The 27,499-nt window shown below is 40.6% G+C and overlaps 1 protein-coding gene across 2 annotated transcripts in view; it reads left to right on the top strand.

Annotated features, from left to right (window-relative positions):
• The window catches only part of ift80 (intraflagellar transport 80 homolog (Chlamydomonas)), a 42,464-nt gene extending 17,892 nt beyond the window's left edge, over nucleotides 1-24,572 (top strand). For both annotated transcript variants that reach the window (XM_062419060.1, XM_062419059.1), the window contains exons 9-20: nucleotides 10,154-10,333; nucleotides 11,644-11,762; nucleotides 12,639-12,713; nucleotides 13,279-13,442; nucleotides 13,529-13,593; nucleotides 15,727-15,862; nucleotides 16,040-16,187; nucleotides 17,158-17,329; nucleotides 22,836-22,925; nucleotides 23,097-23,269; nucleotides 23,457-23,580; nucleotides 23,868-24,572. In XM_062419060.1, the coding sequence (XP_062275044.1) occupies nucleotides 10,154-10,333; nucleotides 11,644-11,762; nucleotides 12,639-12,713; nucleotides 13,279-13,442; nucleotides 13,529-13,593; nucleotides 15,727-15,862; nucleotides 16,040-16,187; nucleotides 17,158-17,329; nucleotides 22,836-22,925; nucleotides 23,097-23,269; nucleotides 23,457-23,580; nucleotides 23,868-23,978 (1,557 nt within the window). In that variant the 3' untranslated portion in view covers nucleotides 23,979-24,572. The remainder of the gene's footprint in view (nucleotides 1-10,153; nucleotides 10,334-11,643; nucleotides 11,763-12,638; nucleotides 12,714-13,278; nucleotides 13,443-13,528; nucleotides 13,594-15,726; nucleotides 15,863-16,039; nucleotides 16,188-17,157; nucleotides 17,330-22,835; nucleotides 22,926-23,096; nucleotides 23,270-23,456; nucleotides 23,581-23,867) is intronic.
• The last annotated feature ends 2,927 nt before the right edge of the window (nucleotides 24,573-27,499 follow it).

A 27,499-nucleotide genomic window follows, 5' to 3' on the forward strand; every position in this document is an offset into this window, starting at 1 on the left:
TATCGTGCATGTGCGATTTTCACATTAGAGACGACTAGCCAAGGTGTCAGGATGAAATTAAGACCTAGAATACCCCATAAAGTTTAGACTAGCTGTTATCAACAGGTATTACATAACCCATTGAAGAACAGTTTAGAGGAGTACTTGTCAGTGCAAAATAAACTCTTTGTGTTTGCAGAGATTCCATAGAAACTGTCTGGGGTCATTGGCAAAACATTTTCAGACCCTTTCCATCTGTGTCTGGATAAACTAACCTGATCAAGTGATCAGTATATTTTTGACCTGCCATAAGTGGTGTAGTGGGTCCCATTGTAGGGTAAAGGGTCTAATGTGTTGTGCTCCTTCTAGCGTGCCAAAACACAACTGAAATTACCTGTGTGTGTGTGTGTGTGTGTGTGTGTGTGTGTGTGTGTGTGTGTGTGTGTGTGTGTGTGTGTGTGTGTGTGTGTGTGTGTGTGTGTGTGTGTGTGTGTGTGTGTGTGTTGTGTGTGTGTGTGGGGAGAGAGAGAGAGAGGAGAGAGAGAGAGAGAGAGAGAGAGAGAGAGAGAGAGAGAGAGAGAGAGAGAGAGAGAGAGAGAGAGAGAGAGAGAGAGAGAGAGAGAGAGAGAGGGTTTGCAAGCGCATGTGTGCATAGTTGGTGCTAATAGAATTCTGCTGTCCAGCTCACAGCTGTGTCCTGCTGATGAGTCCCAGGAGGCCCCAGCATGTGTCTATGGTACTATGTTGAGGCTCCAGCATGAAACCATGTGTAGATCATTACTCTCTCTCTCCCCCTCTCCCTCTCTCTCTCTTTCTCTCTCTCTCTCTCTCTCTCTCTCTCTCTCTCGCTATCTTCTAGTTTGTTTTGCTCCCCCTCACACACACACACACACCCACCCATCTCTCCTCTCTGTTTCCTCTCACACTGCAAAAGCTCCAACTTGTGTCACTCTACACTCGTACCAGGCCCAGACTCTGTATCTCTCTAGTCCAGTCAAGTGCAGAGCTCCTCTCACTGGGCTATGTTTAGAAATGGGCTTATAAGATGGCTATAGTTGTTGTGTGCTTGTTGCAGAGGCAGGGAATGCAAATGGTTGCGTGCAGAGAGATAATGCATGCAGAGTCTATAATTGTTGCAAGTTCACTTAGTGTATATTGAGTACTTTAACACTTGGAAATCATTGTATTAAGTAACAAGTCATAACTTGACAACACTGCAAAGCAATTTCATTTAATTTCAAGCTTACCTTGCACTATACGTTATACATTATATATACGTATCTGTACATTAAAACCAAAATAGAGAGACTAAGAAGACAACATTTGAGGGAACATATGCAGAAAAAAATAAATTAGAAGTATATTCAAACATTCTTTAAATTTGTTAGATTCAAATAAATAGTAAGTGAATTATAAAAAATGACAAGCTCTAAACTGAGGGATTGGTTGAATTTGCTGTAATTCTTGCAATCACAAGGTGACACATTCCTTGAGGGACTACTTTTGCCTATTTCTCTGTCAGCTTACCTGAGATAGTTCATCAAAGGTTAAAAGTTAAACCTCAGGTAACAAAAATATTTCCTGTGTATAGTTTCGTTTAGATTGCAGCCTTGTATCAAGGTTATACAGCAGAACTTCTGAGGTGATCTGTGATCGTTGAGTGTGTGTGTGTGTGTGTGTGTGTGTGTGTGTGTGTGTGTGTGTGTGTGTGTGTGTGTGTGTGTGTGTGTGTGTGTGTGTGTGTGTGTGTGTGTGTGTGTGTGTGTGTGTGTGTGTGTGTGTGTGTGTGTGTGTGAAACTGTTTGTATTAATGTTAGTGTGATCATGCAAGCTTAGACTATGCGGTGCCATGGCACACTTGAAAGAGGCTCATTTATGGGCCCAAATCCTCACTCTGTTTGATAGTGTGTAGTTTAATACAGTGGTTAAGCTTTATTACAAGGCACAGAGCGTCTTGACAGTATGTCTCATCAGTGTTCTGTGAAAAATGACTTTTTCTCCAGGTAATGCCATAACATATTAATTACTAGAAACACAGTCACTTTGATGGTATAGCACATAAAATACAGAGTGAATTGGCACTACAGGACCTAGATAAGTGGCAGTTGAGTGAAACTGTAATTCATACGTTTGTTTTCAGGTAGTAGAGTAACAGTGTCAGCTCTGGAAAAGGTGTGGTGTTTTGGATCGCCCTGGTCCATCTCAGAGGCCAATTCCCAGATAAAGGAGTTCCCACACATAGGTCTGAATAGTCCTGGACATAGGCCCAGTCTGTCCTTATCCTAACAGTCAACCCCATCCCCCATGGAGGGGTCACTGCAAGCTGACATTTACAAGGCCTCCTAATCTGCTGAGAGATTGATAAACCGTCATCCAAAACTCCTCCTTTCCCCAAAACAAATGGCTTTGTTTTTAGTTTCACTCTCCTTCCCTTCCCCACAGAATTGGTTTGGGAACGGGTTGTGTGTTGAAGAGTACATTTGTGTCAGCATTTTTTGTGTGTTTACAGCTAGATACCTGTATATGTCTAGTGTCCATTACACTCAGCCATGTGTGTTGTGTTTATTATGTGCAGGGATTTACACTCTGAACCTGCACTGCCAGGTTCTGTCCTGCACACAGACACACAGGCAAACTGAAGCCAGCTGGCTTTGCGGAGAGTCTGCCAGCTGTTCTGATTTATGTAAGACTGTTAACCCTGGACTAGGTTGGCTCTCACTAGCTCCCACTAGCCTATTAGCACAGTGCTAAACTAACAAGTAATATTGCTCTTCTTTCACCATTGGACACATTGTACACAATATAATAAGCTTGAAACAACAGTCTGGAGCAGTCTTGCCAATATTAGTCATATTACACTGAGATAAACCAGTACCTCTAAGAGTTGGAGCAGAACTTTCATTTAATGTTAAAAACTGCTGTGTGACTAAACAGTGGTGGATCACAATCACATGTAGATGGCCAAAAGTAGGGCTGAACATTATTGGAGAAATATTTAAAGACTTTGTCTAAAATACATTTTACATTTTACCAGATATGTGCAGCTTTAATTGTCAGTTGTCCCATTTAGAGAGAAAAGAACGGTCATTCGCAGTGCAGGCACTCTCTTTCATTTGTTCTCTTCTGTTGAAGAAAGTCACTCAGTAGCATTTGTGGAATCTGTTCATTTTTCAACCCAGTTTTCATACCACATTGTTGGTCACAGATAAGTGCTGGGTTGGTACTAAACATAATTGTCATGTTTCCATATCATTAAAAGTGGATGACACAATGTTGTTTTTGCACTTGAAATGTAAGCTTTGGGTGTTATTGTAGACATATTTTTGTCACATTATTGTTAATTTTACAACTTATGCATGATAATTATAGTCAAACATTGTTGCAGTTGAAGAGAGTAAAAATAGGTGGAATATGTACTTTATGCAGTACTTTCTATGTACTACAATACATATTTATTATATTAATCTTTTTATACCAGACTCCAACATTGTTGGACCTGCATAAAAAGCAAGATTTAACAGGGTCACAGACACAGGTTGACCCATTAACACTAATGCTTGCTTCAGTGTGACAGGAGTGCCAGAGATGAAGGGCTAGAAAAGCATAGAAAGCCTGGAAATCTCATGCCCCCTCCTTCTGATTAGCATGTTGTTGACTTGCATTAGGGCTGGGGGAGCAGAGAGCGGTCAGAGCAGACATATTTAATGCTTGTGAAGTAATGGGGCTGAATCAGCAGATAGCTCCACTGGGAGCCATTAGCCCAGACATGTGTCATTAACCCTTTCCCTGGCCTGTGCTCCACCCTCACCCACTCCCACCCCACTCAGATGGAGTAATGTAGACCAATGCACTGATTCAGGTAGTGCAGATACAGAGAGGGGGAAGGGGTAAAACAATGATAAAGATACACACTCATTTTCTCCTTTGATGTTCTCTCAAATATTTTTCCTGCTCCTCACTTGATCAGTCTGCTTCTTACTTTTTCCTCTAATGCTTTGTAATCAAGTTGACTTTTGTTTGTGCTGTTTCAGTCAGTATTTCATACCGTAGTCAAGTTTTGTATATAACCCTCTCTGAAGTTAGTTGAGATAAAACAGTTTGATAGGGTTAAATTGATACTCCATTCAGAATCTGTTTTTTTATATCAAATGTTCACCCCCAATCGCCTTCCAAAAGTTCATGTTTTGCCTAAATATGGCTTATTACACAGCTCCAATGTAGTTGGTGTAATAAACTGCTTACATTGCTCTCGTGAAAAAAGGAAATTACTCACCATGCAAGTTACAAATGTGATTTTGTAATTACATTTTTCTTTTTAGGGCTTGAGCACTAAAATGCCAGGGCCCGACGGTCCCTGGAAGCCATTTACAGGCGTTGTACTTTAACAAACTCCTTTCTAAAGAACTAAACAGAGTGACTGTAAATTTAGTCGATGACATCTAACCATCTTTGCGATGCAAAATTGTGAAACTGTTGAGATTTCGGGGAACTCCCTTTGTGTGCCCTGCCAGTCAGTTTTGCCCAAAATGTTGTTTGCATTAAACAGGACGTCGTTGAAACTCAACTTTACGTTGTCCAATCTGCCCCAAATTCCTCATGCTTGATAAGAATCAAGGCCTGAACACATTGAGTCACAGTCATAGCGCCACCTTCTGAGAAGAGGAAGTCAGCCTTATGTGACAGACATAATCCGATTTACATGTGGTCTATACATGATATACAGCAACATAATGTGTAATTAGTGTGTGTTCTTTAGCACTAAGTAGTGCACACAGGAAGTGATAGTTATCTCCTATATTAAATGTCCAATATACATGAAAATATATATCCATGTCATGCCTTCTGATGAATGTATAGCTACATTAATATTTCACTTAACAGGAAACAAAGCCTAAATGAAACATAGATCATCAAATGTATACTCAATTACCAATATGTCATCTCTAGCGCCATGTACTGCACACACAAAATAGTATTTTACCCATTCACACAGTGTCTCATAGCCCTGAAAATTCAGAGCCCTGTCAACCAACCTCCTGTAGCAATACCACGGCTGCTGCTCTTTCTGACACGCACAAGGTACGAGGGCCCAATCATCACTGCTTTCAACTTTAATTTGCTTTCTTTCTGCCATAAAAACTTGTTGCTATTGAAGTGATAACTGTAATCAACATAATTTAAGCTGAACACAGGCAATATTCTGGGGAAATGGACACAACAGCCCCTGTCCAGTCTAAAGTTATGTGTGCAGAATCACTTTAACTGTGGGGTAAAATCTAAAAATACTAAGACAGTTGAAAAGTCACAGGGCAGAGAAAGTGGCGCTTCTATAGGGAGGAGCATATAGTGAGTTAAAGGTAGAAGGTGCCTTAACTAACAAGTTAAGGTTCTAATTTTTGGGAGTTCTCAGCGTCCTTGCCTTTGAGCTAACTGTTTTTTTTAACATAACCTTTTTGCAGCCCTTCCTATGTTGACTGAGGCTGCAGGGCAACAATAGAGAGAAGGGGCAGGCCCATAACACCTGCCAGTCTTAATGGTAAACATATGTTGAGAAATGCATAGAGAGGGGAGGAGGAAGGGAGCAGTGAGGGGGCAAGCACGCTCCTTAAAGAGGCTTTACATTCAAACATTTCACTAGCTGTGTTTTTTGCGTATGTGTCTTTTAGGGCTGGGACGACCCGCGATCAAATCGTATATTGGCGATTGGAGGGTTGCCAGGCGATTTGCTGTTTATCAAGGCGATTTTGGGGGGGAGAAACGGCGCTCTACTGTGCGTTAAGAGATGATTCTGGAGGAAATACATGACTGTTAGAGAAGCCCCGTTTACAAACAGACCTACAATCCATTTTCTCTCTTCTCTTCTCTTCTCTTCTCTAAGCGCAGGGTACACTGTCAGCCAGCCCTGTGCTGACAGTGACAGGGCGCATCTCTTTTATCCGAACTGACACAGCCCGTTTGCTCATGCTTCGGGGTCGTTCAATAGAGTAATTGCAAATAAATATTGTTTTAATGTGTAACTATTGAAAAGTTCACACAAGGGCTTTCATAAATTCCTACAGTGTTGCGGCACTGCCGCCTTAGCAGGTTAAAAGTTAATGACAGCGACTGAGGAGGAGCAACACGTCTCTGGCTTGTCAGCGCAGCGGTGTCGCTCACTTCTGCATACAAAAATGATGCAAAACATTAAAAATAACGTCATTATAACAAAAAACTAAAAAAAAGTGCCAAGGACACGAGCAATGACAATCTACAATTTGAAATTTAGAGGCAATCACACAGCCCTAGTCTCTTTGCGAGTGTGCCAATTTCTCTAGAAAGGCCTTTATGTCAGTATATGCACTGATGGTAGGTTGTACGCTGCAAGCTATGGTCTGTTGATCATCATTCTGCTCTCGCAAACAAAAACAGACCCAAACACCCTCCAGCCGTTTCTGTGAAGGATGGTAGATGCAACAGCAGCATTATCACATGCACTACAGCATCCCACAGTATCATTAGACCAGTTCAGCACTCATGGGTTTGTCACCTACATGCAACTAACGTCTGTGTGTCTGAGTCACATTAACACACACATGTCAACACACACAGGATGCATGTGTTTTGCTTGATGCTCAGAGAGATCATCACAAGTGTAGACTACCAGACTTGATCTCCTGCCATGTTTTTAACATCAAGTACATATGTGTGTGTGTGTGTGTTTCTGTTTGCTTCGACGTGTGCACCGCCTCTGCTGTATATACGTAGTCTTCGTGTATAAGCTCATTGTGAGTTTGAGAGGTCTCCCCCTCTCTCCCCCACAGCTCAGCTGAGAACTACACGTCATGTCTGTCACCTTCTCTCTGGCCACAAAGCTGCCCATTATGGACACACAGGGTTCAGAGACCAGAGAGTGGACTTTAGTAGTATAAGGTCTGAACCCACTTTCCACATCCCACTTTGCCTTCATACATCTTAATTTCAGCCTTTATGCATCCTTTTTGCATGTCTACTTGCTATTTCTTCATGCTGTATAATATTTCTCTGCATTCATTTTGATTGTCTTTCCAGCCTTCTCCACTTTCCCCATCTCCTCCTCCTCTTTCCTATCCTCCTTATAGTCTACACACAGCTTACCTTCGAAATATAAAAACGTCAGTCTTGCTTTGTTTTGTGAGTGATAGAAAAAAACAAGTTCTTTTCAAAAACAATGATGCAACAGTGATGTTACGAGGCCAAATGTGTCGTCTCCAAATCTCTGACTCTGCTCATATGACTGATCACACTATACAGGTGTTATTGTTGTAGTTATTTGATTCACAGTTTCTAATTGTGATTGATTACGGAGAGTTCAGGGATTAAAGTTCTCAGGAAATATGTCTGATTTTAAGCATAGAGCAATTTTAAATTCATATAAAAACCCAATTCAATACATTTTACACATTTCCTCCTTGACAGCTTTTTGTGCTGTGACCAAGCAGAGTGTTTGTCCCTCACCTACCAAATGAATGCTGTAAAATACACATGTATAGTAAACAGCATTTCCCAATTTATTTGCCTTCCAGTGGACATGCCAGGTTGTCCTTCTGTTTCAGTGAAGAACTCCCTGAGGCAGTTATTATTTTCTTCTGCCCAGTTTCTGGTTGGGCTGCCAGCTGTCAGAACATCGAAACCCTTCACCTGTCGGGCAAGAGGGAATAAATGAAAGAAAGTCGGATCAAGGAGGAAAGCATGCAGAGATCTTCTAGCTGAATACTGCTCTGGAAAAGGTTTTGTGTCCCAGGTTTCTACTCGGCTGGCCCTCTTCGCCCTTCTCAGGATAGCAATAGGAATCCCCCCTGTGTCCCAACTCTGACAAGCCAGAGGATTTTCACCTCTTTTACACACACACACACACACACACACACACACACACACACACACACACACACACACACACACACACACACCTTCAAAACAGACATTGGACGGTCACCAGAGGAAAATGTGAGTTCACATTTGCCCCATACATATACACTCACCCATTCATTACCCAGATGTGTTGTTATCTTATAGTCTTTCATTCTCACACATACTGTATTTACACTTTCTTCAACTCATCTATACTTATTGCCACACATATATGCTTTGTGCATACACCGACACATGCACACGAGTACCACCACACACACACACACACACACACACACACACACATTTTCACTTGCTGGCTTGCCGGCTGGCTCTAGAAGGAATCAAATGGCTCAATGTGTTAAAAGCATTAAGTAAGCATGAATCCAGCAGTGCTCCTCAGGCCGATAACATATGTCCTGCTTCATTACAATCTGGTGTATACATTCAGCTGCATCTCTGACCCTCCATCTATCCATCCCTCCCCACTCCTTTCCCTCTTGGGTGCTTTAACACAGAGCGGGCCATCTCAAGATGTTAGCTGAAGAATAGATGAGGTCTCTCATTATTGTAAACGCTGGCCCAGACTGTGGAGCCTTTGCGAGCACATCTCCACTCATGTTTGGAAGGGAGAAGAAAACACGTATAAAGAATCGATATACAATATATCTATAAAGAAAGCCTAATTTCTGTTACAGGATTTAAGAGTGAAGAGGGCTAGAGCTGCAGAGGGAGGGAAAAGAAATTAAACTGCATTTAATTTAAGTTTAACAAATTATCTTTTGTCCACATGGCGGTACAAGTCCTTTTTTCCCCCCGCAACTACTTTGGGTCCTGATATGACATTAACTGCTGGGAGGGCGCTGACCAAAACCAGCTGAGAGACGTGTGTATGAGGGAGACAGACAAGAGCAGGAGAGGGAGAGAGATCAAAGCGGTAGCCTATAGCAAACCTGTTGCCTGCCGACTGTTACTTTTAGCCCTGTCAAAGGCAACGGAGAGGAAATAACGCCACACCTCACATCCCGCAGCTGCATGCGTATTAGGCAGCAAACACACTGAGGCCTTTTCTCTGAGCTTCACCGCAGCACTTGGCCTGCTGCACCACACTTGTCTCTCCATCGCAGACAGCGCAAGGCTAACATTAGAGCTTTTCTCCCTACATAAGCAGTTGATGGCGTTAATGCATATATTTGTGTGGCAGATAATAGTTAAGAAACCAGTTCAGATCAGCCAGACATTTGCACCTAAGACATCAGAGTACTGGGGGACAGCGAGAAAGGTTGAATGTGGTAGTACAAGGGAGTTTTGGGGTTTTGTGAGAAAACCAACATTAGTTTTGACAAGAAAATCCCAGGTGTGCACAGCAAGACAGAAAAAATGTTATCTGGATGAGATGTAAACTTTTTTAGTGTACCTAACTCTGGTACTGTTAACGTAGCTAATGCTTGGTTCTTGGAAGAAAAACAAATCGGAATACTTTTAACTACTGGTGGATCCAGACTGTCTCAACTGAATCACGGTGAATCAAAACACCAGATTATTGTGATACTCCACAGAAGACTTCAGGGACAAGAGCGTGGAAAAACAATAGCGAAAGAGGGAAAAAGTACTGGAAAGAGAGCAAAAAAAGGGATTAAGTAGAGAAAAGGGATACCTCAGGGAAAGATGAGAGAGGCACTTTTGTCTTAGATACTGTAAAGAGCCACATATCTCTCAGTTGTGTCTTTTGCCATCACTGACTGTCATCAACAGTGCAGAGTTTGGCTGATGCAGCACCAGTGCATCAGACCAGGGGAAAACTATTACTTTGTGTCTGTTAGCTTATTTTTGCCTCTCTATCTATCTCCCCCTGTCTCACAGGCTCTTTTAAAACCTCTTCTTATTAAACAAAAAAAAGGGAAAGGTCTTGTTAATCAGCTTTTGGTTTCAGTTTGTGGGCTCACATATAAACCCTCCCTTTTTCCTCCGTATACCCCTGCCCCCCTGTATATAATAGATGAGGATAGCAGAGTGTATGTTTACGAGCGCGAGTGCTGGACTTGGCAGGGCCGAGCGCTCCTTCAGTGTCTCACAGTTCATCACAGCTCAATGACTGACTGACTGGGCCCCTGTCTTTCTACCAGAGTTTACATTATGTGCGCACACGTATACGCATACGCGACTCTTGACTCTCACCCTTCTCTAAACTTCTCATTGTTTCTAGTTTCTAAGCCCCCCCCCCCAGGTAATTGTTTAAGATTGTAGATAATATATCTATAGCCATTAACCACAGTGTTCTTTCTCTCCCCTCTTCCCCTCCCTGCAGTGGTCCTACGCGTTGGAGAAGCCCAACACAGGCAGCGTGTTCAGCTTGGCCTGGTCTGCAGACGGCACCCAGCTGGCCGGGGCCTGCGGAAACGGACATGTCATCTTTGCCCATGTGGTGGAGCAGCACTGGGAGTGGAAGAACATTGTGATCACCCTCACCAAGAGGAGAACCATGCAGGTAGAGAGTGAGCCACACACACACACACACACACACACACACACATATTCAAAATCATGTTTCGGCTCCTTCAACCTCTCATGGCTCGGCTTTGTCTGCATGCAAAAGAATCAAGGTTGTGATGCATTTAGATTATTGATCCATCAAAAGAGACATTGTTTTACACATTAAAGGCGTCTTTAAGGGCTTGTTTGAGAAGATAAATAATGTATTTTCACCAGGAAAATATTGACAGGGCCAAGCTCGATTACATTGGCCCATAAGGATAGAATTAAAAGGTACCGTGATGCCATAGGCAGACTATGTAGAGAAGTAAATGCTTCCCAGACCCTGGCTACTTGTGACCGTATATTATAGTAGGACCCTCCCAGTGTGCCAGTCAGTCCTGCAGTGACAATGACCAGCCTGTCTAGCTGCCTCCCTTGCTCCACCATTCTCTGCTGTTTAAACTCAAGCTAACCACAAGGTAGCGTTTACATGCGGTTAACACACCCAAATGTACATATACACACACACTTGTATACATTCAGACAGGGATACACACGATACACCTACAGAAACAGGGTCACGCACATGCATGTGTGCCAACACGCATGTACACTCATTAGCCGTAGACGTCTTTACCAAGTGCAGTTTATGTAAACCAAACAAACGTGGGTCATCAGCCATTTATTTTCAGCCTCGCAGGCACTTTTCTGTCTCCCTCCTCCCCCTCTCCCCCTCGCAGTCCTTTTTAAAAGTGCACATCTGCCAGTTTGTGAATCAGCCAGCTAAATTTACCACCTTGCGGTCAAATGTTTTTTTATTCCTGGTTGTGTTGCATGTAAATTTGGCTTGCTGGAGGGGGTAGCAGAGGAAGATTTGTAAAGCTGTAAAAATAACCCCACCTTTCACCTGGTGCTGGAAAAGGCCCTTTCATTCATTCATAGAGCAAGCTGGAAGGGAAGTATTTATCTATGCAGGTGAAAAAATGAACACCAAACCAGTGCACGCACACACTTTAAACAGTAAAAACTGCTTTCTCTGACCACAGTTGCCATGCGTATACTTGGACATACTGTAGACTGTTTCCTGTGTATATTAAGAAAAATACTCTCTAGTGTGTACGTGACTGTGTGCGCCCCTCTGTTAGTGAAGCTAATGTCTCTCGTTGTTGTTTGCAAGTTTAAATGTAAAGTGTTTGCTCTGCTGTATAAAGTTTATGCCTGTTTAGTAACTTTTGAGGACTCTATTCATCCGCATTCTTGTTTTTTTCTTCTTCACTGCACGCATCCTTTCGTGTCCCTCTCCTTTCCGTCCTTTTTTCTCAGGTGAGGAATGTGATCAATGATGCAGTGGACGTGTTGGAGTTCAGAGATCGGGTCATCAAAGCTTCTCTTGCGTATGGTCACCTAGTGGTGGCCACCTCCCTGCAGTGCTACGTTTACAAGTCAGTAGCCAACTCCTCCTTTGTTTGTCTCCTATGGTCTTTTCATCCCCTGTTCTCACTGGACTTCAATCTCTGAATCAGGGTTTTGTACAACACGTTCTCACAAATTAAAATAAACTACCTCACAAATCCTAAAGATATTCTCCAGAACCAACTGAAATATAATGGCACTTCCCACGCTTGGTTGTTAGATAAGCCTCATAAATTTGCACCCAAAATTGTGTCTGAGAATGAAATAACACAGAAAATGTACAAAATAAACATAGCTGGATTAAGAGCACAGACAACCTCATAAATATGAAGTCCTTGGTAATACCAGTCCTGTGTGAAAAGGGCTTCTTTTTACTGTTTCTCTTACCATCATTAGGGCCATAGATACCATTGAAAACACCAAGGTCATGTACTCAGTGTTGACTCTGGGAATTTTAATGATTTAAGGAGGAGATTGCATTCTACAATATGTACTGTATACAGTAGCAAAATACAGTAGATCTGAAGATCGCTTCTGGTATTTGTAAAATATTTTTACAATTGACTATTTTCCAGCAAAAAAATGTTACTAAAATATAGCAAATTAATTCAGCATGTCCCCCAGAAATGCATCTTGGCCTCGAAATAAATTGAAGACCATTGTGTGAGGAGATAAATAATTCCAGAAAAATATAATTCGACATTTAATTAATAAAATGAGCAACAAATAATTAGAACTTAACCAGTCTGTAGATTTTTCTCCACTCTTTCATATGTTGTTTTAACATTGTTCATAACTCTTAATCTTAATGTCTGTGCCAGGTGTAGCATTTCTGTGCAAGATGTCTGAATTTGTTTTGTTTGTTTTTTGTTTTTTTATTGTTGTTTTTTTTAAATTTGTGCCAGCTCAAGAAACTGGAATACTCCCCTCATCTTTGACCTGAAGGAAGGAACCGTCAGCCTCATCCTGCAAACAGAGAAGTGAGTCTCTTCATTACAGAAGCAGTGCAACAAGAGCGAGAGAACAGGCTGTTATAGATCATCTATCAGCTACGCTAATGCTTCATTACTCCTCAATTACCATTCATCAAGCAGCCAACCTAAGCACACACACATAAAGATGTACACACACGGACTGTGCTCTATCCTAGCCAGCCCTGTCATACAATAAGGCTGAGTGTAACCGCTGGGGAAAATTAGATTAATAAGGAGTAGCTTTTGTGCAATAATCCAGTGTAGTGTCCCTGACACTCATTAAAGAGCTAAATAGATTACTTGCCACTTTGTAATCTCAGTTGAGCACAATGACTCTTGCTGAGTAAGTCAATGTTGTGTTAATGTGCATTACATGTTTAAACTCCATGCTGGTGTTAGCTGATTGACTAACCGTTTAAATAACTGTTACTACATACAATTTCATCTGTATCTTTGTCTCTCCTTGCTCCTCTCCCCCCCTTTCCATCCCATATATCTGCTTTTACACTGCTCTTATGTATTGTAACCTGTAAACTGTAACCTCTTGCCTCCTGTTGTCTCTCCCACTCAGGCATTTTCTGCTAGTGGATGGAGCAGGGTTGTATACCTTCTCCTATGAAGGTCGACTGATATCCTCCCCTAAGTTCCCCGGTATGAGAGCTGACATCCTCAATGCCCAGGGTGTCTCGCTTAGCAACGACACCATTGCCATTCGAGATAAGAGTGATGAAAAAGGTGAGGGAACCACTGTCACTAATATAATTCTATTAATAGGATGGCCTGTGGCTTTACTATTTTCACATTTCTTTCCTCCTCACCAGTCATCCTTCTCTTTGATGCCCTCACTGGGAAAGCTCTTGGCGATGGAAAGCCCTTGACTCACAAGGTGGGTAACCCTTTGCCCTCATGGAAAAGTGAGGTGGGAGATGGTAGTTCTGAAAGTATTTTTTCAGTTTGTAGTTGTTGTTTTTTTAAACATTTTATTTAAAATTACTTTTAGCAAAAACACATGATACTCAGCACAGTGACACAGAGACTCCTGGACAATAAACTACTGTAACTACAGTATATATTGCTGACATCTTCCTCACTTTCCTCTATTTTGTCACACTTGTTAGGGCGGGACAACTTGCACCTTTATCATTCTTAGTAGCTCATGAGGTTTGCTGACCTTATTGTGATTAACCTTTTGCTAACTCCCTCTCATAAACATTGGTAATACAGTAGCTTAGCAACCTCAACTGGACATGGCAGGCCTGTCAAGCAGTGGAGTATTTTCAGCATCCAAAAGTTGTGTTCATGAAGCACTAGGAAGTGTCTGGTAACATCAGGAAGTGGCATATCAAAATTAGATTGTGGTTCCTCGCAAGTATGTGTTGCTGGGACCTTAAAATAGTAACAGCTTGAAGATCGTGCGACAAAGCTAATATGATCGTTTCCTCAATTTTATACTTTACAGCTTTTTCAGATCCCTCAAAGGCCAGCACTGTCAATAATGAAACCACTGATCATACTGTTCCCATTGAGATGGTCAAATACAATTTGATTTAATATTTATTTATGTAGTTGTTTGTTTGTTTGTTTGTTTAATGTCTTTTCAGAAACCTAGAGCATGGGTGTGTCAGGATATCTAGCTAACTAGCATACTATATACACAACTTCCTAGGGGGTACAATTAATACTAGCTAACTACAGTATTTAGTGTGAGTACAGGGTTATGTATTATAATACATATAGTTGTGTTCAGGACTGACACATTCACTGTAAAGGAGCTACTCCAGGATATATGCTACAGAGCAGTGGTTCCCCACCTTTTTGGCTTGAGGCCCCTTAAAATAAAGCAAAGTCTACCTGGGGCTCCTTGTCACAAGGTACATTGTCTACCAGTAAAATATAGATGACTTATTTTATTTTATTTTATTTTATTTTATTTTAATAACTTCTAGAAGCTTGAGGAGATAAAATACAACAATTCACAAAACCTGAAGCAAAACCTAAAGGAAAGCTTGTAAAAAAAAAACTTTAAAAAAAACTGCGCAATCATCTTGCAACCCCTTACTTGCTTTCAACGCAAATTGTTTACATACTAGCGTATGTACTTTGCGTGCTACTGGAGGATTCCACTGGAGGGCACATCAGAGGACTAAGGATATTAATAGAACTTATGGATTTGCATAATGTAAACAATGAACATGATGACACTTGAGCAGGTTATTATTTAGTTAATTCTGAGATCATGGCAGAAAAAGTGGCAGTAGCAGCTGTTCTTACAAACATACAGCAGCAATCACACATCGTACAGATGCGGTTGATTGTGGACATGATCTATTAACTTATCTTCTGAACTTTCCACCATTGTTGTCACTGCTGATATACCTACTGACCATGTCCCTGTCAGATCCCTATACTGTCCCTACACTATGCCTACCATTCATGTGCATATTGCATGTTACACATAGCATTTATTTCTGAGATTGTGCATCATCAACACTCTAAACCGATGCAGGATACGCAAAGTAGCCTTCACACACATGCAAGTAATTAAAAGTAAATATGTCTCCGACCTTAGATTAATCCAGCAACCTCTTTTGGGGTCCTGACCCCCAGGGTGGCAGCCAATGCTAATATGTATATATATTTAGAATGGTGAGAGACAATAAAGACACAGGAAGAGAATGGGGAAAGGACTTTGGAGTCAAACTAAGAGGGAAAGAGAGAAAAAGAAGGAAATAATGAGAAGAGAAGGAAAAGAAGTGGAGGTAGCAGTAGTTACTGTTTGTCAGCATGGCTTTGTCTGCCAGTACTCCACAGCTCCAAGACACTGCACCAAAGCCAGCTGGCTCTGGCTAAAAACACACACTCACAGGTTCGCACACACACACGCACAAAGGGTCATGGTACAAACTGCTCTCCCCCGTTTTCTTTCTTTTCCTGATCTTTTGTGTTCCTTCCATCATTCACTCCTCTGGTCCCTCTTACCTTTGTGCTTGTGTGTGTGTGTCTCTGTATTCATATGTAGCTGGAGGTGGTGGAGATAGCTCTGGACCAGTGTGGCCCATCCACTGAAAGGAAGATTGCCCTGATAGACAAGAACCGTGACCTTTACTTGACATCTGTACGTCATCTGGGGCGAGAACCCAAAATCTGCAAAATGGGTGAGACAAGGAAGAGGGAATTTACTTGGCAGGATGTAAAGTGACTCTCTAAAAATGATTCTCTCTTGCAATTAAACACATTTATCATGCAAGCTGATTTATGAAAAAAACATTATTTTGGGTGTAAAAATTGCAATTTGTGTAACTGTTGTATGTGTTGTGTGTTTTGTCCTGTAGGTAGCATGATTCTCAATATGGCATGGAATGATGTTGCTAACATCCTCTGTGGTATCCAAGACAACCAGTTCACAGTGTGGTACTACCCTAGTGTTGTCTTCACTGACAAGGAGCTGCTGCCAAAAACATTGTACATAAAGGACGGCAGGTAGACATGAACAGCCCTTTGCTCTCACTTTTATCCTGACATTTTATAAGAAAATGATACTTTTCAGTTACAATGACTAAAGCAGTTGGTCAAGTTGCAAGGAGTGCAAATGTCAGGACCAGAGTGCCCTGACAATTTTTTTTTCTTGTGATCTTAAACCAGGCATGGAAGAGAAGTAGAAGGAATAGATGTAAAATAAGAGCTATGAAGACAGATAGAAGCAGCTTTTTTTGCACCATCTAGCTCAGGTACAAGGTACAACACATAGCGCTTTAGGCACTCTTGTTTTTGTAGTATATTATTTCATCAATTCAGCTGATTTACTGTATATGTGGTGGCCTGCCACAAATTACTCTTTGTATTAGAAATTCTGGCAACACACATAGGCATACTGGCAAAAACTACATAGTCAGCACAGTCCGTCATCCACTACATTTTTAATATTAACAAGTTTTCATTTTCATCAATATTATCAGACACATTTCCTGACAGCCTTCATATTTGTTTGAAGCAGTGTGTTTAGATATGGCTTTGAGTAACTCAGATCAAATTGAGCGCAACGGCAAGAAGTTACATTTTTGAAAAAGTCCCAGTATCAGTGACTGATAAATCCCTTAATCAACTTCACCTATTGTACTTACCAAACTTGCACTAACAGTGTTTGACGACGGACCAAAATAGCTGGAAGATTAGAAAGGCTCATTAGCCGCATCTACTGTTTTTTGGCATTTGGCTGATATCTGTTGTTTACTCTGATAATATTGATAGCAAGGCCAGACAGTTTGACGATAAAATATTCATAAATGCATACACATATAGATAACTATAAAGTAAGACGTTTTAAAATTCGAAAACTTTGACAAACATTAAAAGTTTTTCTTGTTGGCTTTTCTATGACAACAAAACTGTGAGACTATAGTCACATGTTCATTCATTCTAACTCTGATGTGTGTTTTTGTCCCCTTCAAAGTGAGTTCAGCCGTGCACCCCACATTCTGAATTATGTGGGCACCAAGGTGACGTTACGCCAAGGAGATGGTTCATTAGTGTACAGCAGTGTGCCTCCCTACCCAGCCCTCCTTCACGAATACAGCACCTCTGCACGCTGGGAGGATGCACTGCGCCTCTGCCGCTTTGCCAAAGTAAGATATCAGTGTTTCTCGATTTATGTAGACTAATCTTGACAAGTAAAATATTAACAGTTTGAAATTGGTTATACCCATGATGACATCGCTATATCTGCTTGTGTTTGTATCTTCATATTAAATATGTATCAAAGAGTGCATTATTTTAATTTAATTTCTTCTATTTGACATTTGGATTAATATATTTGGCCTTAAGATAGTGTGACATGTCCTGCAGTCTAGGGCTCTGGGACCATTCGGGTTCCTGTGGCGTGTGTCACATGCACGTGTGCATATGTATTGGAGGGAGCGACACAGAGTCTGAAATGAGAAGGTAGTAGACAGGTTTATGGGACCAGAACAGCAGGCTTTAATTAGCCTTCAATTAGCCTGGTGACACCATTTACCGGATTTAGCCCCCCTAGACCTCACTCATAAATGCACATGCCACTATACACATGTGTAAACTTACCACATGCACACACACACACACACACACACACACACACACACACACACACACACACACACACACACACACACACACACACACACACACACACACACACACACACACACACTGGACGCAGTGTGAGACTTCTGTGTCTTTGCTTGGGTGATGATGCAATAACCACAACTCTGGAGAAATGGACGGCTAGTAGCAAGAGCAGGGTGGGACAAAAGGGATGAAGAGCTTTTTCCTTAGTCCCTCCCCCCCTTCTACTTCTGGTAAGTTTGGTGGCAGCCTGGCTTTTCCCAGAATCACAGTCATATTTGTCAGTAAGTACACACCTGATAGGAGTTGATACGCTGGAGTGTGAAGTTAAACATACAAACAATATTACTGAATAAACAGTGCAGTAGAAGAATAATTTGTCTGAATTTTTCATCTGTGATTATGTTTTTGTATCATTCTGACCTCAAGCAGGGAATGACAGTGTTGTTTGTTTTTTTCCAGAAGTGGTTTCCGATTAGAGATGTTGGTCTTAGTGACGGACAGTGATTAAAGGGCGAGGAGGGGGTGTTACAGAGTGGTGACTCCAATGTGAGGTTTTTTAACTGTTGGCCAACTAGTGGTTAAGGCTCCATTTAATGAATGCAGCTGCACAGAGCAGAGTGGTGACACATTTGTTTACAATCATTAATCCTGTGTGCAGAAAATGTCTGCAGGGTTTGTACAAAGTCTTGAAAGTTTGAAAAATGTTTAATTTTAACCATTATGCTTTCAAGGCTAGAAATATGCTCGAATTCAAATGTGGTCCTTGAAAAATGCTTGATTTCCCAACATAATTTCGACACAATCAATCATGTAAACCAAGAATCTTATAATATTTTAAATGAAACAGTCCTGTCGTCATATTTATTTGTTATCTCATGGCGTTTCACACCAGACGCAGAGCGGAACAACCGCAGCTAGGTTGATTGACATGGATGCCGAAATGAAAAGAGCGCGTTTTTTCATTCTGACCCTACTTCTCACTTGATTTATTACCTATGCAAACAACCAGTGCTGTTGCCATTCACAAGGTAGTCTCGCCATCATCTATTTTACTCTAAATGGGACCATATTTTACATGAGCATCATAATGTATTGAAGAAGACTTGAAAGTAGTGATTAAGAGCTTAAACATGTTGGGAAACTAAGTAGGTTATGTTAATTATCGTAACCCCAGATTAGAATAAACGTATAGACATTGCTGTCACTATTTCAGTGTGTTTTCAGCTCATAAAAGTTACATTCAGTTGTACTAAAAGTCCCTCTAAGGAGTCAGCTGTCAGTTTTTCCAGTAGCTACATTTTGTTTCAAGCTTGTTTTTTGTTTTGTTTTTGCAAAATTATCATTAGCATTATCATTATAACAGTTAACCATAGACTGTATGTACCATGCTAACCAAGCTAGCAGCTAGCACTAGGGTTAGTGCCACCCTTTCGTCCAAATTTAGTCACCTCTGTCTTCAAAAATCCAAGATAGTAATGGTCAAAATGCCAAACTTGAGGCTTGAAAATGGGAGTCCACAAACCAATGACTGACATCAATAGCTATGGCTATGTCCATTTTTAAATTTTTTTTTTACAGTCAATGGCTCCATTTTGCTGTAAACATGGCGTCATGAGGCTTGTCCTCTGACCTTTGACATTGTGCATGCATGCACAGTGACAGTAACTAGCTAACTATTGTACCTGCTCATTTGCTACACGAGAACAGGTAGATTTTGTTATGGCTTTAGCAAAATGCCAGGCTGTCATTTTAATGACATCTGGCAGGCAAACAAAAAATATGAAAAATGGCTTCAGAGAGAAGCCACAGAAAGGAAGCCACCACTTACAGATAGGAGATTGACCTGTACATGATGGGGGAGTAAGCATTTGCCAACCATTCAAGAGGTAAGAGTTACACTTGTCTAAAAGTTGTTAACGACAGCTAAGTAAAATTGCATGTTTGTATAGTGTATGGTACCCTTCATGTACTGTAATTCGTGCCACATGCCAATAACCTAACTTAACTGAAAGTGACAGTCAACATATTTGAGTTCTAAATGTCTTTTGTATAAATTTTATTCGGGTTATGAAATGGAGCGTTACGCCTTGTTTATAATCACACCCGGGACCATAGCACTATCCTCCACAGAATGTGCGTGCCCAAACAGAGGTTTTCATACTCAAGCAATGTGTGGCCTACATCGTTTTGTTAGCAAGATATTTAATTCTTGTAAGATTTTCAAGCTTACTTGCTTGAGGTTTTCAGGTTGGCATCCACATTACTTCCTTACCTAGTCCCCTTCGTCCTATATAGCTAGTGAAAATTTAAGCAGGTCATGTGACACTGCACTCTCCCATAAATGTTCAGGTCAGGAGCTGTTGAACTATGACAATAATTACACAATAAAGAAGGCTGTCTGTGCAACAATCTTTTCCCTTGCTACTATGAAAGAAAAACACATCAATTCATGAGTGCAGACTCATTTATTTTGGTTCATATGGTGCATTTGCCAGGTTTACTTTTGCTGTAATTGCTCTAATTAAATTGCAATAATTAATTTAATGTTAAGTATGTTTGGTTAGATTATATTTCAAGAAATGGAGCTTATTTTACTTACTTATAATTGAGTGGTCTGTTGAATGCCATATCCTCATTTTGTTTCTGTTTTCCCCCTTTTGTTCAATGCAAAAAGAATGAAGACTCAGGTAAAAGCTCAGGTCGTGTCCCACCTCGGTGGCGCATTTCCACCCGACATTTATAGCACTCCACAGTGAAGTTTAAACATCAAGTGGTGAAACAACAGCTACTCCTGCAGCAGGCAACAGTGCAAACACACTGAAACCTTTTGTTACCCCAAACCCAACACTGATGGCAGAAATTAGTTGGGCAACAAAAGTGATTACGAATCATTACTCCTACAAGTCATGTGAGAACATTGGAGCTTTTTCCAAACCATGTTTCCTGACAGTGACATCACAAAGCAGTTCACTTGTGGGGAGAAGAAAGCAACATATCTTGGAACATTTGGCATAGCATCCCCTTTCTTACCACTAATGAAGGAGAGAATTAAGAAAGAATCAGGACATGTGCTTTTGTTTGGTAAAAGTTTGAACCATGAAATGAAGAGGTGCCAGCTTGTCCACTTAAGATACTGGCATGACAGTTGTGTGCAAACGAGGCACTTCCTTTCTTTTTTCATGGAGCATCACACTGCAGACCAAATCCATGAGAAAATTGAATCTGTGTACACAGATGTCAGTTTCCACAGCCTCATACAGATTTCAATGGATGGCCACAATGTAAATTGGAAGCTTTTCTCACTCCTGCAAAAAACATACAAACCCAAACTGGCAAAGAAGATGGTAGAGGTTGGGAGCTGCGGTCTGCACATTCTGCACAATTCTTTCAGGGCTGGTTGTGCAGCCACCAACTGAGAGCTAGCGAGCACCCTCTCAAGCCTGAAGTGGCTTTTTAAAGATGTTCCAGTGAGGAGGGAGGACTACTCAGCAGTGACTGGATCGTCAAGTTTCCCCCCCTTGATTTCTGAAGTCACAGATGGCTGGAGAATATGGAAGTGACAGAGTGGGCTCTTTGGATCCTGCCCTTTTTGAAGACCTACATAATTGCAGCATAACAAGGAAAAGTGGCAAAACTGAACTTTTTTCTCATGGTGGCAAAGGAAATCATTTCTTTAGAAATAACAGAGTGGTAAAGCCATACTACCATTTATGAACAAGGATCTTTCCAGTTTGCTGAGAGGGTTACTGGTGAAGTTCATATAGCTAGCTGTCATGCAGAATGCCACCACCACACTGAAGCTGCTACAGCTATAATATAATGATGTGGAGAACCATGTTGATGTCACAAAGCTGAATGTTGGATTCATAACAGCAAGAGTCCTTAAGGACCACAGAGAGAAACACCCAAACGCTCAAAGCTGAGGCTGGAGTTCAGACAGAGCTGTAAATTGTTTTTGATAAGGATGGTCTCAAAGCTATTTGAAAAGGCTCCAATCTGCTGGACCCAAGAGTGCTCATCAAAGTGTGAAGAAACTCATCAGTGTTCTTCAGATCCTTGTGGAATCTGACCACATCCATGATTAATCTTGTGATAAAGACCTGATGGAGTCTATGATCATAGATTCAAGTCTTACTTTTTCAGTAGCTTCAACCAAGACAGCAGACAACAGATTAGATGAACACATGGATTTCAACAGGCCACAAAAGAAAAGGTGATCCACCTTGAGATTGTGGAGAATCAAATAAATGAAAAAGTAAAAAAACGGAATGGGTTGCCATGAGCACTAAACTTTTCTAATGTACTTATATATATATCACTCATGTGACTATTTCTGATTTAAATATGTAGATATTTTTCTAATCTAAATATGTAAATACACTAACCACAGACTAATAATACAGGATAATCTGATCATGTGATTATTTTTTTTCTTTGAACAGATACAAATATTGCTGTACCCGCTGTTATATGCAAACATGTAAACTATTTTTAAAATGATTTTAAGGCTATTTGCTCCTTGTAAGGTACATTTATTTTCTTGAATGTACTTGTCATTTATAACCAGATAAGTCCTCTGTTGATCCCTTACTCTGGAAATTAGCATTAAAAGACCTTGAACTTTACTCCTAAAAATCTGTATGAACCCTGTGTCTATGTCTTTGTTTGTGTGTGTGTGTCATGCATGTGTTTCAAAGACTTCCATGTACGACTAAAATGAGGCTTTCCAAGATATGAGCAGGATGTAATGGGCACAATAAAGACACCATCATATCCTGTCCTTATGCCTTGTGTATGCACACACATCTAATTACTTTTAATCTGCCACCCACATCCTGCTTTGTTATATTCTTAAGATTGTTATATATATTACTGTTATATTCTTTACATAAGGTACAGAAAGGTATAAGGTTCCATTATTGAAATGGGTGACTACTTACAAATCAGAACAAAAACTAGCTTGCTCGTCAGTGTGTCAGATGGTACAATATTGTCATTTGAAGATTCTCTGTTTCTCATCTGCAGGACCAGTCTTTGTGGGCATGTCTTGCTGGCATGGCAGTGGCCAACAGGGAGCTGACCACAGCGGAGATGGCTTATGCTGCCATTGGAGAGGTAAGAGCATCAGTTAATGAATCAGTCAAACCAGTACAAACCATGTACTCCAACTTAAAAATATACACACACACAAAGAGAGACACACAAAGTTGAATCTCAGCTTAAAGGATTTCCATAGAAATTCTTTTCAACAGTCTCCTCTCTTCTCTCTGCTTGTCATACCCCCAGTTACCAAGAGTGCAGTACATCAACTTCATAAAGGAACAGCCGTCTAAGGAGTCATCTTTGGCCCACATGTTGCTGTTCAGTGGTCAGGTCCAGGAGGCTGAGGCCACTCTGTTACAAGCTGGTCTCATCTACCAAGCCATACAAGTGAACATTGACCTTTTCAACTGGGAGAGGTACTAATCTTTGTTTGTGTATAGCTATAAGGAGAGGGAAAATATGATTATTGTTGGAGGATGCTTTTTACCAGCCTCATAAGAGATATTTTTAATAGAAGGTCTAATATTTGGGTGAGAGATGAGGTGAGTGAATGTTTGTCCTTGCAAAATATATTCTTGTATCTTTACCTTTATCTGTGTCCAGGGCACTGGAGCTGGCAGTCAAACACAAGACCCATGTGGACACTGTGCTGGCCTATAGAAAGAAGTTCCTACAGAAATTTGGCAGAAAGGAGACCAATAAGAGATTCCTGCAGTATGCTGAGGGGGTAAGCCAGGGCTGCACTGCATTAATTAATTAGGGTGGCAATCATTTGCATTTTTAGCAGTGGAGGATGCTCTTTTCTAATTGTTTCCCATGAGTTATAAGCTTTTTACACACTGCTTTTATACCCTGAGCACCTCCAGTTGACTGTGTAACTAAGCTGTTAACAACAAAAATGGAGGAAAGACAAATTAGTGACTCTGCTTGGCTTAATCAGTCTCCTACTGCTAATAGCAAAGAACATGATCTTATCTAATCTTATTTCATCACATCTGTCTGTTTCTCTGCCAGGTTGAGGTGGACTGGGAGAAAATCCAGGCAAAGATAGAGATGGAGTTGTCTAAGGAGAGAGAGAAAGCCGCTAATGCCTCTGTCAGGAGCAGCCTGGCCTCGCGACGTTAATGTTCAGGGGACCATTCTCTAAAACATCAGCTTTGCAGAAACTGATTCCCATGTGTTTTTGACATTTGGTGGATATTAGGTGGTTTGGCCTAGCATCAGAGTAATAAAAGAATGTCTGTACTTGAGGTATAATCTCCACCATTAGTTTTAAATACATTATCTTAAAGTAAAAACAAAAGGGAACAGTAAGAGATGTGAAGATTAGTAAGCGATTAAAGATATTACACTTGACTTTGACTGTTACACTATAAACTTGTGGTGTATGCTGTGTAATATAAGACATTTGCGCAACATTGTACAAGGCATTCTGATGCTGTGGGTGGATAACTTGACTCATAGAATATCAGTAAGGGTATCTGTATTTCTCAGTAACACCGCTATGGCCTTTTTGTCATGTCAGCTTCTCAGATATTTCAGTGTCTCAAATTCAAAGTTAATTGTTACTTTTTCCCATTTGTCAAAATTAATTTGGTTGAATCAGTGACTATGACTATTACAGATGTTTTGATTGTTTGATGTTGTCTTTATATGTAGATATTTTTACACTTTATATGTTTTATGTAAACAAAACAGAATGTTAGTTAATAAAACCGATGAAAATACTATTTATATTCAGCCAAAAATCTCCTCTTTTACCTTTCTTTACCCATTTTACATATCCCTTTAATGTCTTGATACCTCATCAGTTTTATATAAGGATCACAGAGTGTCTTTGAGGTGTTTTTTCAGTCTTACACATATACCCAGAAGGTATTTCTGAGTGCTTGTGTGTTTAGAGTCGAATATATCCACAGTATGTACTTCTCTTTGAGTTATTCTTGTATTTCCTTTTCTGCTGAGGTGTGAAACCAACCGCTTGCCATTCAGCTCCACCCACTGGATGGCAGAGGGCCAGTACATAAGCGGACCATTATAGCCTATCCATCTACTCTAGTGGCCCAAGAGCGACAAATGAGAGAGAAGATCTGTCTCAGGGCCCTCCAGAAACAACTGCTAGACCATATCATGATGGTGTGGGCAGATAAAGTAGAAAGTGATCGGCACAATCCCCGAAACTGTGAGTGGCCACAGATGCTAAAACATGAGAGAAAACAGTAGATGTAGGAAAATCTATCAATGGGTTCATTCTCTGTTGCTGTTGCTTTTTTTTCACTCAATTTCTCTTATTCTACTCCCTCCAGTCACTTTCTTTCTAAGCCCACTCACTGTGATAAACCATAGTCATCCAGGCTATTCCCCATTAACCTATGAAAGGATTTATCAGTGAGGAGTCAGGTTTCACATGCATCAGAACGGAGAGTGGCTGCACACACTGAAAATGATTGAAAATGCTCTCAAACTATACAACACAATTTTTGGATATTGTTTCCCTGTTTGTTAATAGAAAATAATACATTTAGCACTTTCTTTCTTTTTTTGTTATTCCTATATTATGCATTTTGCTCAATTTTACCCTTTATTAGTAGGACACTAGATATTTTGAGCCTTGTGCATAAATGTTTCAGACTACGACTACGCCTTTGGACTCTCAGTGGTAACAATAAATGCAAAATGTTAATATTAAATATATTTGAAACTACACTGCGCAAAAATACAAAACAGATACTGTAGGAGGAGCAGGAGTTTGCTTCTATTACATTTATGGCCAAACAATACAGCTCCCCCAAAAATACAATTCCTGGATTTAATGTAGTCTTTATGAGTAAGATAATGGTCATTGATTTGACCTTTACAGTTTATCTGCGTTTTGGTCCGGTAAGTGATACAGTAGCTGTACAATCATTGGCACAGATTCTAATGTTGCTTACACCAAGTCCATTGTGTGTATATTGGTGTACTGTTATTTGTCTCTGTCTGTTCTGTGCTGTTCCACTTTCTTTGTGTGTCTCTCTGTACAACTTTGCACACACAGTATATGTTTGGATATGAAATGTGTACTTAATTGGAAATGAGAACTATATGTCACTCTCCTCTTCTATGCCAGGGGATGTCCCAGTTTTATACTATCTGATTAAAATGCCTCTAGAAGACTGATTATGCCTTCTGATCTCAAACCCTCTGTTACAACTCATGCATGGAGATCATGATGAAATGCAGTGGATGTGAAAGAGAGAGAAACATTCACACCTCTTACGGTTCGAGTAGCACTCATGCACAGCTAACAGTTCATGCATCTTGGGGTCACATACTCCATCTCATCTCATCTTTTGAGCATGGATTGAATGCTTTTAAGTGCAAATTCCACCCAGCCAACCACATATTTCCCTGTGGAAAGGAAAGCCATCAGTGTTCACTGTTGGCTCTGCCATCATGGTCTGGCAGTATTGGATTACACAAGCCACCACAATCACACTCAGACTTTCAGTGTCAGTAGCATCAGAGGAGCTCAAGGTCTCTAATTGTCAAGTCTAGTTTTTGCTGATACAAATGTTTTAGCACCAACTTCTTCAATTAGGTTGATTTGACTCTGTTTAACATTTTAATAGCTAAACATCTAATATAATTTTTTATTTCTATTTACTTTGGTGAATAATAATGGAAATACTGCCTGTTAGCAAAGTGTCCAAATAAGTAGACATTAGTCTTTTCAATGGCACATAAATTACTTAAGCTGATTTGATAAGGTTAGGGCAACTCTGTTCTTTTACAACTACTCAAACACCATTAAAGAAGCATAACAACATTTTAACATTCAGGAAGGGTCAATATATAAGTCTTATTTGACCTAGTGGATATTCAAGTTGTAATATACATTTCTGCTTCTCATTTGGCCAAATGAGCTGCTAACATTTCACACTACACTCAAATTCAAAGTAATGCGACACCTAATGACAAATTAGTGTTTTCATTATTATAACAATGAGGCATTTTAATGGGCAGTTAACGGCATATGCACCAATACATTTAATCCGAGTAAACATCAGGCCATCAAGCTTGATGTAATGAGGTGTGTGTCGTGTCAGCTTGGTTGTAAGCAGCAAAAAGACACTTTTTGTCTCACACCTAAACACTTCAACATACAGGCAGATGTGAATGTACTCATCAATCTGCCGAAATCTGTCAGCACAAAGACATGACATGAGAGTCCTGTCTCAATCTCACGCTTGTTTCTCGTCAGATGCTCCCTTGTCTCCTCCTTTGCTCGGTGTGACCTGTACAGCATCAGTGCCGCTCAGGGCAGCAGTTGGGATCTGGTCTGACAATTGCTATCATCGAAATACAACTTTGTCTTCTTGGTAGCTTACACCATATCAGTGTGCCAGCTGTAATCTCTGCCATTGTTTTCCTGAATTCAGAACCTGGAAGACACTGATACATGTTCATATCCTAAGGCAGCAAGGCTCCCAGGATTAAAGCATTTTCCATTTAAAAAACAATTGCATTTCTATGCTGTGGCTTCAGCTTTTTCAGTGGGCATATCAGACACAGCTCATGTCACTGATAAAATGCTCAGCTCTCAGTGAAATGTGTGTATGTAGCAGTTTGACAGAATATTGCTTTCATGCTGATAAACTAACCGG

Source organism: Scomber scombrus, chromosome 5, assembly GCF_963691925.1.
Source record: "Scomber scombrus chromosome 5, fScoSco1.1, whole genome shotgun sequence".
Taxonomy (NCBI): Eukaryota; Metazoa; Chordata; class Actinopteri; order Scombriformes; family Scombridae; genus Scomber; species Scomber scombrus.